This window comes from Callospermophilus lateralis, chromosome 4 (assembly GCF_048772815.1).
Source record: "Callospermophilus lateralis isolate mCalLat2 chromosome 4, mCalLat2.hap1, whole genome shotgun sequence".
NCBI classification, from domain to species: domain Eukaryota; kingdom Metazoa; phylum Chordata; class Mammalia; order Rodentia; family Sciuridae; genus Callospermophilus; species Callospermophilus lateralis.
The window spans coordinates 41,771,954-41,787,266 of NC_135308.1; the positions used below are offsets into that span (position 1 = coordinate 41,771,954).

At 32.6% G+C, this 15,313-nt stretch overlaps 1 protein-coding gene across 2 annotated transcripts in view; it reads right to left on the reverse strand.

Moving 5' to 3' along the window:
* The window catches only part of Tusc3 (tumor suppressor candidate 3), a 232,246-nt gene that overhangs the window by 22,371 nt on the left and 194,562 nt on the right, over positions 1–15,313 (reverse strand). For both annotated transcript variants that reach the window (XM_076852440.1, XM_076852439.1), the window contains exon 8: positions 3,285–3,359. In XM_076852440.1, coding sequence (XP_076708555.1) covers positions 3,285–3,359 — 75 coding nt within the window. The remainder of the gene's footprint in view (positions 1–3,284; positions 3,360–15,313) is intronic.

The following is a 15,313-nucleotide window of genomic DNA, read 5'->3' on the forward strand; positions in this document are numbered from 1 at the left end:
CAAGATTATCAGCCCCTGCATTTTGAAGTATTGGTTGTAACAGCAGGAACATTTGCATTATTAGAAATGCTAAATTTTATTCTTCTCAGACGCCATGCAGTATTCACAAAGAAATATAATTTTAAGTTACTGGTTAGATTTTTGCCTCAGTATAAAAGCATGTTACTAAAAAATAGTTCATTTTAGCCTATATTAAGCTAGAAATAAAAGTTGGGAGAGTAAGAAAATAAGGTCTCAGAGCAAAAAGAAGAACCACCCTCCTTCCCAAAGCAGGTAATAATGTCTGGGTATTTCAGTATGTTTTACAGAGAAACAAAAGGCATATGTTATGGTACTACGTGCTGTGGTCCGTGTTTTCTATATTACTCTGTACCAGAAAAGCTGACAATACTTTCTTATTTTTTTCATTTCCTTTCTATTATGGTTGGGAATATTTTACTCAAAAGTAAATGATTGATAAAATCTATTATGTTTCTTTTGCATGTACATTTTTGATATTTAATTAAAGAAGATTCATTGTTACTAGTAAAATATATCTAAACATGCTTATCAAATTTAAATGCTTAAAAGTCTAAGCCAATTAAATGTAGGTATGTTTAGAATGAAACAAAACAATAAAAGTAAATTAAATTCTATCTAAATTTCTTTTACACAATGAGAAATTGTTTTTTTAGAATTATAGAATTTCTATAATCTCAGAAATTAATGTGTTTTTTAATACTCAATAAGAAGTATCTAGACATATTAAAAAACATTTTTACAATACTTATATCCTTTCATTAGTTTCAGGGAATTCTAAAATCTGGTTTTATAAAAAATCCAAAATAACTGTCAAAGAAAGGAAGACAGGAGAAAAGAGATTAAAAACACCAAGGACGAAGAAGAAAGGAAAATTAAATGGACATATATGCTTCTATAACAATGAAATATGATTTTTAAATTTTTTCCTGGCATATAAATAAATACAGGTTTAATCTCAATCCTGGAAATCAGTGAGTAGATAAGGTACAGCATTGCCAAAATATGGTCTACTCTGCCAGTTTTCATTCAACTCTGCATGAATATCTAAGTTTAGAGTACAAATTATAAAACATAAGCATTTAATTGTATTCAATTGTAGCCTCAGTGACCTCTCATTTTAGACAACACTGATGCAATTGAACTTGAAATGAATATTAGCAGAAAATAAAGTAAAAAAAAAAGGTTCCCAAATACCACAAATGAAAAACGTGCTTTCAAAAAATCGTACAATAGCCAAGTAAGACAGACACCAGACCCTAAGACATAACATGAAAAACCACTTACATCAATCTTACTAATCTTAGAATTAATTACAAAATGCTTTACTTTATACTTTTCCAAATTAAGATATTTTACCAAACACTTCTTTTCCTTTATGTCCCCTTTTTAATTTTTTCAGAAGAGGGATAAAGCATTCTTTATTATGCCCTCACTGTTGTTAGCTAGCCTCCTAGGTTGTGCTCAAATGAGTGATGAGGCTCAAAATATGTGATCAAGTAAAACAGTTTATTTACTTAATATTAGGCAGTGGAACAAAATAATGCGACTCAAGTGTTTGTGCATGGGGAAGTCAGAAGAACTGAGCATAGTGAAGAATAATAAATGAACCATGACAGATCATGAGATAACACACCTGTAAGAAGAAAATGCCATGATGACATGGAAGCATTTTGAACTGGGCAATATTAATAATCATAGCAGTTATGCAATATCAAAGTAAGAAATCACATCTGAATCCAAAAGCAGTAATTTAAAAATATACTTTCTAATTCATTTATGTGACAATGCACTCACACTTACACACATGTATCCATGTGCACACAAGAATACAAAACTTGGAGGTAATTGGGAGGAGTCATGATAGAAACATCTATCAAGAGGGAATTTGGAAGTAGTGGTTTTATAAACTCTACTGTATCATGCATATTGTGAGATTAAAAACTTTATATATTTCTTATTACTATTACTTACCTTGATATGACAGGACATAAGATAAATATATCATCACATTAAGAGTATGTCCTCATAAGCGTGATTGATCATTCCCAGAGAACACGACCTTGTTTATTCAAAAGATACATCATTTTACCATCCTCAACAATGTTTAAAGAAGCAAAGTAATTCCCTCATTTCTCCTGTAGTTTCTTTACAACAGTGTGTAGAATGTATTAAGGGAAAACAGAGGTGAACTTTGTACATTACACATCCAAACATTTCAATACTTAACACTTTCAAGTATTAAAAAAATCGCTGATTCCTTTATGTACATTTATATGTGTTAAAAATCTCAAAGAAAATACCTAGATTTTTATTTTAAATATCTTAAAAAATTATTAGTATTTTTCAGATACCTATGCTTTTAAACAGAAACTCTGGGTCTTAAAAAGTGTTCAGAAATACAAAATGTATTGGCAAAAATTCAATTATAGTTTTGTGGAGGTATAATCATAAAATCATGTATGGACTTAATTATAAAGGCTTATGGGAGAAAACATTGACTCTAAGGCCTCTTTTCTTTGCTAATCTATGTTTTTCCAGGAAAAATATATTTCCTATGCATTATTTTTTACCTACCAAAATTTGTTACCTTATAAAACTATTTGTTTTTCTACAACCCTCTGAGAAGAATCATTTCATCAAAGGATAAAACAGTTAATTTATTTAAAATCATAAAGCTGGAACTTGATAGAGCTGTATATCTTGGTATATCAATAGAAAAGCAAAGCCCCAGGAAAAGATAGTATCAGAAGATGACCTCCTTTTAAAAAGGTTGATAAAAGAAGGTCTGAAGGAAATTGGAAGGAAAGAATGATATTTAAGTATAAAACCTATGCAGAAGCACCCCTCAATCCAAGTCAGGTTTCTAATGTTCCTTGATTATCCCGACATAAGGAACACATTATTTGCCAATAAAATCTCTGAAGATGCTACTCAGAAATTCTTTTTCTATCTCTGTAGTCTGGATGTTATTACAAAGACAATGGTTCAGCAGAAATGGATCAAGGCATCCCTGACAAGGGTGATGGCATCTCTTTTTTATATATAATTCCATAGACTATCACCCCAATTCCATTTTGGAAGAAATAATATTTTCAAGTATATTCACACAAACATCCAAGAAACAGAAAAATCTTAACCTTCTTCAAATTATACTACTTCTTTAGAAGTTTATGTTTATAAAGAAATTTTTCTATACTTCCCATTTGCTTTAAAAAAATCTTCAAGCTAAAAACAAAATTAAAAAAGTACCAATAGAGACTTACTCCGTCTTTTTCCAACATCTCCTTTGGAAGTTGCTGCTTCATTTAGAAGAACCATTCCCATGGTGATAGCAGCATCTGTAGTAGTTGTCAAGGAGACAGTAGAAATAGATGCCAATAAAATCTATAAATTTTTCTGGAACTGAATACAGTGTTCCAGAATGGTTAAATTACAAATGCAAACACAGGTAAATGCAACTCATATTTACATTACATAAAATGACCATTATTTATGTATGTCTTAAGTTTTAATACTTATAACTAGAGTTCTTTAATCTGCTAGATTTTGAGAGTTTAATTCTAAATACTCTTTAAATTCAGAACTTTCATAACACTTTAAGAAATTTCAAAACCAGTTCTAACATTTCATGTTGTTATACATAAAATTGTGTTACTTTCTGTTCTAGTCAGCTTTTTTTTTCACAGCTCTGACTAAAGGTTCTAACCAGAACAACTATAGAGTAGGAAAAATTTATTTGAGGGTTCATGGTTTCAGAGGTCTTAGTCCACAGAAGGCAGGCTCCATTCCTTAGGGCCCAACATGGCAGGATAGGGTGGTAGAGGAAAGCAGCTCACACTGTGGTGACCAGAAGGCAGACAGAGTTCTCCACTTGCCAGATACAAATACATATCACAAAGAATGCCCCAATTCCCACCTCCTCCATCCCATTTTAAAACTGAGACTGAGAAGACAAAATATCTTCTTTACTTTTTGTCTACTTTCAAATCACGGGTTTATTCATGCCATGTTGAAAGATGTCAGGTATTAAGAAAATCATGGGAGCATTTCAACTAAGAACATTCTTCTTCATGTTATTACAACATTTTTGACATTGTCTACTGTTAAGATTTAGAACCCACCAATTCTGGAAATGTATTTATTATGTATTCTGTTCAAAGAACTAAATGGTTAAAAAAAATGAAGGAAAAAATAAAGTAATTCTAGCCCAGAAATTCCTCCATTTGCTTTGATTTTTTCCTTATTTCTAGCTATATGTGTACAAATAGTATCAATAGTCTCTAAGACACACAGTAATAGAGGCAGGATGCCTCTTCCCCAATAGCAAAACCTGGAAGGATATCACTGGGTTATATCTATACAATTAAGTAGAAGTCAGACAAAGTTCTACAGGTCAATGTTTCTACACTGAGTCAGTTTTTATAACCACATTATTGAATTTGATTATTAATAAATTATTTGCATTTGACTCTGTTTTCATGACCGTATTAACCAACTTCTGTATAATAAATACCTGACTCCACAAGTTACGCATTTTTGCTTACAAAGAGCTCTCTATACAGAAGGTTTTCAAACTATTCTATTTATAGTATTGGAACCCTTTCTGGGGGGGAAAAAACAAAAACAAAAAAACAAACAAAACCTGTTTGGAAGCTTAGGTATACCAGAGAAAAACACCTGACCAGCACTATGAAGTTCTGCCCTGTCCCCCACCCCACAGCCTTCAAATGCTACCACTAAACCTTAAGAGACCACGATACAGTTTTTAAACCACTGAAATTTAGATATTACTGAATTTCAATCATGTTGCAAAGGATATGGTTGAGAGAATGACTGTTTTGTAGTACCAGTACAAGTCTGTAGACCTTAAGGACTCATTATTTTATAGTGTTTTGGACAATCTACCTATATAAATTTTCCTAATCATTGCACATTGTAAATAATGACAGAAAAAAAGAACTAAAGATCTGTATCACTAAAAATGTTCATATGTAGAGAATGTCTACTATTGCTTAACGCAGACGTTTGGTGCAGAAAGATGGGACCAATGTGGATCCTATTACGATTCGCCTTTAATCTTCTTTTTCTCTTTTATATTCTTATATAAATTTGAATACACACATTATACATATTTGATCTACTGATAATTCATCTAGAATTCTAGAACATTTTATCCATAACAAACATCTTGGTAAATATTTAAAACATAAATGGCATTAAAAATAAGACATATTCATTAAATGACTCTAGGTACTTTCCCCAATTCCATTAATAAAATGGGGGGTGGCATTATTTCTATTACTAGGGAAAATAAAATTTACAAAATTAAATGCTTGACAATTTTAAAAGCAAAAACCATATATTAAGATATCCTCGAGGTTAAATTTTTATACACATAAACATACAGACACTATCTCAGTGAAAAGTATATTACTCAAAAGTATATTTTAATGGATAGTAACTGGATGTATCTTCATTCCATTTTTACTATTCTTCCTCTGAATTGTGAGCAATGGCTTCTTATTTAAAATACTTTTTAATTTCATAAAAATTTAAACATTTTTTCATAAGAGTGCAATATATTTAATTGCTTTCTCTTATTGATGACATTCAATTTGTTCCCAATGTTTGCTATTACAAATATTCTTACAAAGAAATATTTTTTTATAGTTCTCCTAATGCACATTATTTTTTGTGAAGGGTGTACACCTGGACACAGAATTTTTGAGGTCAGGTATATGTATTTTAAAATTTGTTAGGCATAATCATAGTTTTTAAAAAATTGGCAATGTAAGAATTTCCATTTTTCTTATATTCAATGAACACAGTACCTTTGTACTATTCATTTTATCAAACAGGTAAGTGGGGAGCTGAATTAATATTCCCCACTTGAGTCTGAGCATCTTTTGATATGCTCATTCTTATTTTTGTGTTCAATCATTTGTTCATGCTTGTTTGTTTTCTTTTGCCAACTTAAGCAAATCTTATTTTCTCATTAATTTGTAGAATGTCTTTCACTTTTTCTGATCACAAATTGACTGAAGATTCTACTGCTTTATGGCTTTTCTTTTTAATGATTTTATCAAGCAGAAGACCTAATTTTAACACAGCCAAACTCAGTAACATTTTTCTTTATGAATTTAGTTGTTTCTTGCTTATGAAATTAATTGCTAACCTTATGTATTAAAAACATCTATGGCCTTTTCATGTACCTTTAAGTTAAGTCAGATAATGTTATTCTTACTCTAATAGCTTTTTATCTCACTTTGAATAAAATCTAAAGACCTCAAAATAACCTTGAGTTCATACATGATTTATACCTCAAATCACTGCCCACACTCTTCTGACCTTTTTTGGTCTTACTCTTATCTTTACTAGTATTCTAACAAGACTGTCATTCCTCTCCCTTAGGATCTTTGAACTTATTATTCCCACTGCTTGAAATTGTTTTCTCCCACATGTCCTTCTAACTCCCTTCCTTACCTCTATCAGTTCTCTGCTCAAATGATCTCATCAGAGAAGCCTTCTTTGCCCTAATTCTTTTTACTTATTATTATAACATTGTTTTGAAAAAAAAAAAACCTTTCAGACTGCATCTTTTCTTCTTTACTTTTTGTTATTCTCCTACCACTACAATTTTAGCCCCTACAGAGCAGAAATATTGTTTTGTTTACCATCTTACCCAACACACTTTGATGTATATATTATTACCAGTTTATACAAAAGGAAATTCAAGTCCAGAGAAGTCTACATAACCTTCTCAAAGTTACAGAGAGCAAAAGGTGCAAATAAAAAAAAAAAGGATAAAATAAATGACAACAAATGAATCAGGGTTAGATGAAAATGATGATGAGAGTGGGTTAAAGGAGCAAAAGTAGCTAGCTTGATTTTCAGCATAAAACATTTTTATGCTAAACATAAAAATCTTTTTTCATAAAGCATAGAGCATTAAAAACCTCTTTTACTACTCCAAGATCATTTTCATTTTATAGATTTTCCAAATATGTTTGCAAATTATTCACAAAACTGTTTTCTCAAACACGTCTGTCTAGATTATGGTTTACCTTTATATCATTTCTTTACATGTTGCTTTTAAATCAAACTCTCATAATGTACTATTTGTGTTGGAAGCACATGCAATAATGATACAGTATTTTTAAATTATGTAAGTGTATATATAAGCAAAATCCCTATTATACTAAATAAATAAGGCAGGAAGGGAAAGGAATTGTCAAGTCTTAAATATTAGAGGTTGCAGCATGTCAAAAAACTCAGCAGATCTCAATGATAATTCACTATGTGTCAGGAATAGATGCATATTCCAAGAATATGCCTAGGAACTCCACTCATATAAGGCCATTCTAAGTAAAAAAAGCAAACTATAAAATACCAAAAAAATTTTGTGACCCAGGGAATACATCAAGCATCAGGCGTGAGACTGCAGTCACCTAGGTCACTCTGACCTGGCAAGGCAGGTTTCTGCCAACTCCCCAATGTTATAAAGATAATAAATATCCCAGTAAAAGCCTTTCCTGCTATGCAGTTCTTTCCCTGAAATGCATAACAAGTAAGCCATGTCCAATCAACAATCTGTGCTATTCCTGTCACTTAATGTAACTATCTCAACCAATGTGTTCTCTTTTTAATTATAAAAACCAGACCCCTCAGGTACCATTTTGAAGAATGTATTCTGGACATTAGTATATGTGTTTTCAGGGTAGCCATCTGCACTTTGCCTCAAAAAGTCTTTGTTTTCACATTTGGTGCAACTCAATCTGCCTTTCAAATTGACAATATAAAAATGTTTACTTAAGGGTCATTTATACTAGTGAAATATTAAAAACACAAATGTCAATTATAGTGTATGGTACTTATAGGTGGTAGACTAAGTAGTCATATAAAATGAAGTTGATAAAAAGTTCTTAATCATGAAGTAAGACAATTGTCACCATACCAAATGAAAATAAAAAGCATATAAAATATAGCTTCATCTCTTTCAAAACAAATGCAAAAAAATCACAGTGGGAAGAAAGAAAGATATCAAAAAGTTAACAGGAACTGTTCTTAGAGTGATAAAGTCATGGACCTCACTTTTCTTTATTGACCACATTCTACAGAGCAGGAGTTCGTAAACTTTTAATAAGAGACAGAAAGTAAATATTTTCAACCACTGCAAGCTGTATGCTGTCTGTTGCTCTTACTCGAATCTGGTGTTCATTGCAAAAGTGGTCACAGACAATGCACAGAATGAATGTGACTGTGTTCCAATAAAACTTTATGTACAAGAATAGTAGACTAGATGTGGTCCTAGTGTGCAAACCTCTGCTACAGAGAATCTACGCTGGTGCCACAAAAACCATCTGCTATTATATATGACAGAAGTTTATCTTTATTCTTCCTTGAAAAAAATGCAAGAATTTAGAAAATCTTTGTGTGTACAACTCTGAAGTTGGAATCTTAAAAAATATTTTTTTAGTTGTAGGTGGACAAAATCCCTTATTTCACTTATTCACCTTTATGAGGTGCTGAGGCTCAAACCCAGTGCCTCATCCATGTGAAGCAAGTGCTACCTGAGCTATAACCCCAGTCCTGAAGTAGGAATTTTAAACTCCAGGAGTTACAGGCTGTGTACAACCCCAAAGTGAAATATGCTGTTAGCTGTAGGATCAGCAAACAGGCACTATTTCTTCCTGAAGTTTCTTGCAAAAGTAAGTTTTCTAGCCCATAATGAGAAAAGAACAGCCAGCCTATTTTAAACCTGCTGGCTGTAATTAAGACATATAAATTAAAATACAGTGGCCTTAAACTTGCTAAACCTCATTCTCTTTTATTTACAGATATCTTTTTAACTTAAGGCTGTTGAGAGTTGAGAATCTAATTTAGCTTAGTTCTACTGTATCAACTAAAATATTTTTGGCTAAAACTGGCATACAATATTTATTTTGGAAAAATACTGCATTAACAAAATAAAATAATTAATTAATAAAAAATTAAAATGTGTATTTTTAGATAGAAATAGCTAAATAACCATCATCTGTCAGGGTTAATATGTAGGTAGAATTTTTTATAGGATGGGTGAGAGGCTTAATGACTAATGAAAGCCGCTTCATATCTGAAAACTGAGGAGTAACAGATTCTTTTCTGCCATTAGACTGATGGGTATAGCTATCTAACTGTATCTAACTGAAGTGTCCCAACATTAAAAGAGAATATGAGAAAGAACTTCAACCTTCCAAGCCCGCTCCCCACTGATCCAGTTTATGACCTGGTTTGCACATTTCTACTAATATTATGACAATATAGACTTTAAACTAGTATGTATACTCCACATTTTCTTTGCTGATCCTGTTGATCATTGTCCTACTGCTTAAAAGTCAAAATACTGATGTCCACATAAAATAAACTGGTATTGTGTGAATTACATACAACCCACAGAAGCATTATACATCCTACAGAATTAGTAACAAATATATCTACATTTCATTATAATTCATTCTCAATTGCATATTATGGTAAATTTACTGTTGCTTCTAGGAAGAAAATTGAGATTTTGTCAATTTAAAGATAAATGAGAACAGATGTTGGAAAAAATGTTAGCACATTATAAAATACTTAAGAATCTAAATCTAAAATTATCTTTAACTTGCATTCATCATTAATTTTCTTCTGTAGTATACTTCTCCTTAGATACACTCATTAAAATAAAAAAAATGCTCTTTAGCACAAATTGGAAACAAATGCAGAATAAAATTCTTTCATAATAAATGGAAAACAAATATATATCTTATAGGAAATGCAATGTGATTTTTGTAAGAGTAAATATTAAAATATTTAAAAACTATTGCTAGTAAAACTTTTGTTTTTTGTATCAATACTCTTATTTCCAACTGACACTTACTTCATGTGATCTTCTTGTGATTCCATAACATTAAGAATGTGAAGAATTAAAGTACAGTAAAAGTCAAAGCTTATACAGATGACAACAAAGTTAATCCTAGAACTCATGTGTACTACACACACTGGCAGACATAAGCCATATCTTAATTCAGTGGGAAAAACTATGACCAATGAACATTCACTATAATTTGGAATTTTAAATAAAGTTTTAAATGACAATTTTCTCCTACCCACCACTACCCTTCTTATCTACTGGTAGAAACAACTGCAGATACTTAAGGTAATAAAATAATGCATTTCTGAAAATATTCCTCTAATTGTTAAAACAAGTTGCTCTATAATAAAAAAAGATCACTACTTGCAATTTTGTTTATTCTACTGTGACATGCTTGTAAGTACATTTAGTAAAAAAACAAGTTATCTCATTAAAAGTCATACATGAAGTTTTGTATTGAGAAGATTCTACAACCTAAAGCATATCCTGCGGATGCCAGGCGCCCAGCCAGACCAGAGGAGGAAGACGCCAGGTGCCCAGCCAGACCGGAGGATGAAGTCCAGCCCTGCCCCAAGTGCTAGTTCAGAGGAAGCCCATCAACCCTTAAAACCCTTCAAAGGGGGTGTGGCTACCAGCACGGTTCTGCGGCTGATCCAGGTACCCAGTTTCCAACTCCCCCACCCTTAGCTGCGATAACTCAAAATATTTCCCACAAGCTTTTGGGGGTTGTAGCTATCAACGAAAAACAACAACTGTACAGGCACCTGGTTTCTACCTCAGAGACTAGAGTAGGGAAGATACAGGTGGAAGCTCATTTCCTTTCACACTGGCTATACCCACCACCCTGAATACAGAGGCTCAAGCTAGGAATAGACAACGCCACCTACTGGAAGTAAGGAAAACAGTGTTCTGAGAGACTTTTTTTTTTTTTCTCTTTCTTTCTCTCTTTTCTTCTCTCTCTTCCACAACTTCAGCATATGTGAAACCAAGAACTGTGCATGAACAACTGAATTACCAAAGTAATATAATATAGAGGAATTGCATATACCCCACCTTCCCCCATTTTTTTCTTTATTTATATCTTACTTTCCTTTTCCTTCTCTTATTTCTCTTTTCTTCCTTGTTATTTTTTTTCTTTTTTTTTTCATTCGTATTCTCTCTATCCTACTTTCAATCTCCTAACTTTTGCTATCTATACATAGGGTAACTATCTAAATAGATAGGAGGTTGAGTCTATACATTCTTCCATAAATTACCAGTCTAGTGGTTAGAGTTCTCCAAAGCTGCTTAGTTAGTTTAACCTCATACCCTCATTCCTTTCCCTCTAAGTATAACATCCTTCGTTTGAAATTAAGTTTTCTATATGCCACCAGATATGGTACGCCTTTTATGAAACTAATGAATATATTCTTAAGTAATAATTAAAACCAATATCTATAGTCTTAGAATCTAACTATAAATGTATTAATAATGAAAACTTGTGCTTAGATAATGTACTGTTGATATTGGGAACTGTTAACATTGTCTTTCTCCGCAAAAAAGGAATTTTGGAGCTATACAAGAACAATACTAATATATAAGGGGAACAACATTAGGACAACAGTTTCACAAAGCTAGAAAGAATCATGAGCAGTATGAAAAGACAAGGAAAGAAACGACCACAAACAATACAGGTCAATTCAACATTAGATGAGGTAATATCTGCAGCTGATGGAATGTCAGACAAAGAGTTCAGGATATACATGCTTCAGATGATCTGGAGTCTCAAGGAAGACATTATACAGCAAATTCAGACAATGAAAAATCACTTTCACAATGAATTACATAAACAAATCCAAGAAGCAAAAGATCAACTCTATAGGGAGATAGAGGATATAAAAAACAAACAAACAGAAATCCTGGAAATGCAGGAAACAATAAACCAAATTAAAAACTCAAATGAGAGTATTACCAGCAGAGTAGAACACTTAGAAGACAGAACTTCAGACAACGAAGACAAAGTTTTTCAACTTGAAAAAAACATAGACAGCTCAGTGAGAATGTTAAGAAATCATGAGCAGAACATCCAAGAATTATGGGATAACATAAAGAAACCAAACCTAAGAGTTATTGGGATACAAGAGGGTACAGAGGTCCAAACCAAGGGAATGAGCAATCTATTCAATGAAATAATACTAGAAAACTTCCCAGACTTAAAGAATGAAAAAGAAATCCAAATACTAGAAGCCTACAGGACACCAAATGTACAAAATCACAAGAGATCCACACCAAGACACATAATAATGAAGATGCCCAACATACAGAATAAGGAGAGAATCTTAAAAGCCACAAGAGAGAGGAAGCAGATTACATTTAGGGGTAAACCAATCAGGATAACAGCTGATCTTTCAACACAGACTCTGAAAGCTAGAAGATCCTGGAACAACATATTTCAAACGCTGAAAGAAAAAGGGTTCCAACCAAGAATCATGTATCCAGCGAAATTAAGCTTCAGGATTGAAGATGAAATAAAAATCTTCCATGATAAACAAAAGTTAAAAGAATTTGCAGCTAGAAAACCAGCTCTTCAAAACATCCTTGGCAAAACAATACAGGAAGTGGAAATGGAAAATAACAATGAAAACCAACAGCAGGAGAGGAAAGGAAAAACTAAAGGAATAACTAAACATAGAGGAAAACAAATCATGTTAAGTAACATACATAACCAAATATGGCTGGAAATACAAACCATATCTCAATAGTAACCCTAAATGTTAATGGCTTAAATGCACCAATCAAAAGACATAGGCTAGTAGAATGGATTAAAAAAAAAGATCCAACAATATGCTGCCTATAGGAGACTCATCTGATAGGAAAAGACATACACAGACTGAAGGTGAAAGGTTGGGAAAAATCATGTCACTCATACAGACCCCGGAAGCAAGCAGGGGTGTCCATACTTGTATCAAATAAAATAGACTTCAAGCCAAAGCTAATCAAAAGGGATAAACAAGGATACTACATACTGCTCAAGGGAACCATACACCAACAAGACTTGACGATCATTAATATATATGCCCCAAACAATGGTGCAGCTACATTCATCAAACAAACTCTTTTCAAGTTCAAGAGTCTAACAGAACACAACACAATAATCATGGGAGATTTTAACACACCTCTCTCACCACTGGACAGATCTTCCAAACAAAAGTTGAATAAAGAAACCATAGAGCTCAATATTACAATTAATAATTTAGACTTAATTGATATATACAGAATATACCACCCAACATCAAGCGGGTACACTTTCTTCTCAGCAGCACATGGATCTTTCTCAAAAATAGACCATATATTATGTCACAGGGCAAATCTTAGCAATTACAAAGGAGTTGAGATACTACCATGCATTTTATCTGATCATAATGGAATGAAATTGGAAATCAGTAATAAAATAAGAAAGGAAAAATCCTACATCACACGGAGATTAAACAATATGCTACTGAATGAACAAAGGGTTACAGAAGACATCAAAGAGGAAATTAAAAAATTATTAGAGGTAAACGAAAACTCAGACACAACATATCGAAATCTCTGGGACACTATGAAAGCAGTACTAAGAGGAAAATTCATTTCATGGAGTTCATTCCTTAAAAGAAGGAAAAGCCAACAAATAAATGACCTCATACTATACCTCGAAGCCTTAGAAAAAGAACAAATCAGCAGCAAATACAGTAGAAGGCAAGAAATAATTAAAAGTAGAGCTGAAATCAATGAAATCGAAACAAAAGAAACAATTGAAAAAATTGACTAAACTAAAAGTTGGTACTTTGAAAAAATAAATAAGATTGATAGACCACTAGCCACTCTAACAAACAGAAGAAGAGAGAGAACTCAAATTACTAGCTTATGGGATGAAAAAGGCAACATCACAACAGACAATTCAGAAATACAGAAGATAATTAGAAATTATTTTGAAACCCTATACTCTAATAAAATAGAAGATAGTGAACACATCGATAAATTCCTTGAGACATATGAACTACCCAGATTGAGTCAGGAAGATATAAACAACCTAAACAGACCAATATCAAGTGAGGGAATAGAAGAAGCCATCAAAAGACTACCAACCAAGAAAAGCCCAGGAGCGGATGGGTATACAGCAGAGTTTTACAAGAACTTTAAAGAAGAACTAATACCAATACTCCATAATCTATCTCAGGAGATAGAAAAAGAGGGAGAACTTCCAAATTCATTCTATGAGGCCAATATCACCCTGATTTCCAAAACAGATAAGGACACCTCAAAGAAAGAAAACTACAGACCAATATCCCTAATGAATTTAGATGCAAAAATCCTCAATAAATTCTGGCAAATCGTATACAAAAACATATTAAAAAGATTGTGCACCATGATCAAGTAGGATTCATCCCTGGGATGCAAGGCTGGTTCAATATACGGAAATCAATAAACGTTATTCACCACATCAATAGGCTTAAAGATAAGAACCATATGATCATCTCGATAGACGCAGAAAAAGCATTCGACAATGTACAGCATCCCTTTATGTTCAAAACATTAGAAAAACTAGGGATAACAGGAACTTACCTCAAAATTGTAAAAGCTATATATGCTAAGCCTCAGGCTAGCATCATTCTAAATGGAAAAAAACTGAAGGCATTCCCTCTAAAATCTGGAACAAGACAGGGATGCCCTCTCTCACCACTTCTATTCAATATAGTTCTCGAAATACTGGCCAGAGCAATTAGACAGACAAAAGAAATTAAAGGCATTAAGATAGGAAAAGAAGAACTTAAAATATCGCTATTTGCGGATGACATGATAATATACTTAACAGACCCAAAAGGGTCTACAAAGAAACTACTAGAGCTAATAAATGAATTCAGCAAAGTGGCAGGATATAAAATCAACACGCATAAATCAAAGGCATTCCTGTATATCAGTGACAAATCTTCTGAACTGGAAATGAGGAAAACCACCCCATTCACAATATCCTCAAAAAAATAAAATAAAATACTTAGGAATCAACCTAACAAAAGAGGTGAAAGGTTTATACAATGAAAACTACAGAATTCTAAAGAGAGAAATAGAAGAAGATCTTAGAAGATGGAAAAATATACCCTGTTCATGGATAGGCAGAACTAACATCATCAAAATGGTGATATTACCAAAAGTTCTCTATAGGTTCAATGCAATGCCAATCAAAATCCCAACGGCATTTCTTGTAGAAATAGATAAAGCAATCATGAAATTCATATGGAAAAATAAAAGACCCAGAATAGCAAAAGCAATTCTAAGCAGGAAGTGTGAATCAGAAGGTGTAGTGATACCAGATTTCAAACTGTACTACAAAGCAATAGTAACAAAAACAGCATGGTACTGGTACCAAAACAGGCAGGTGGA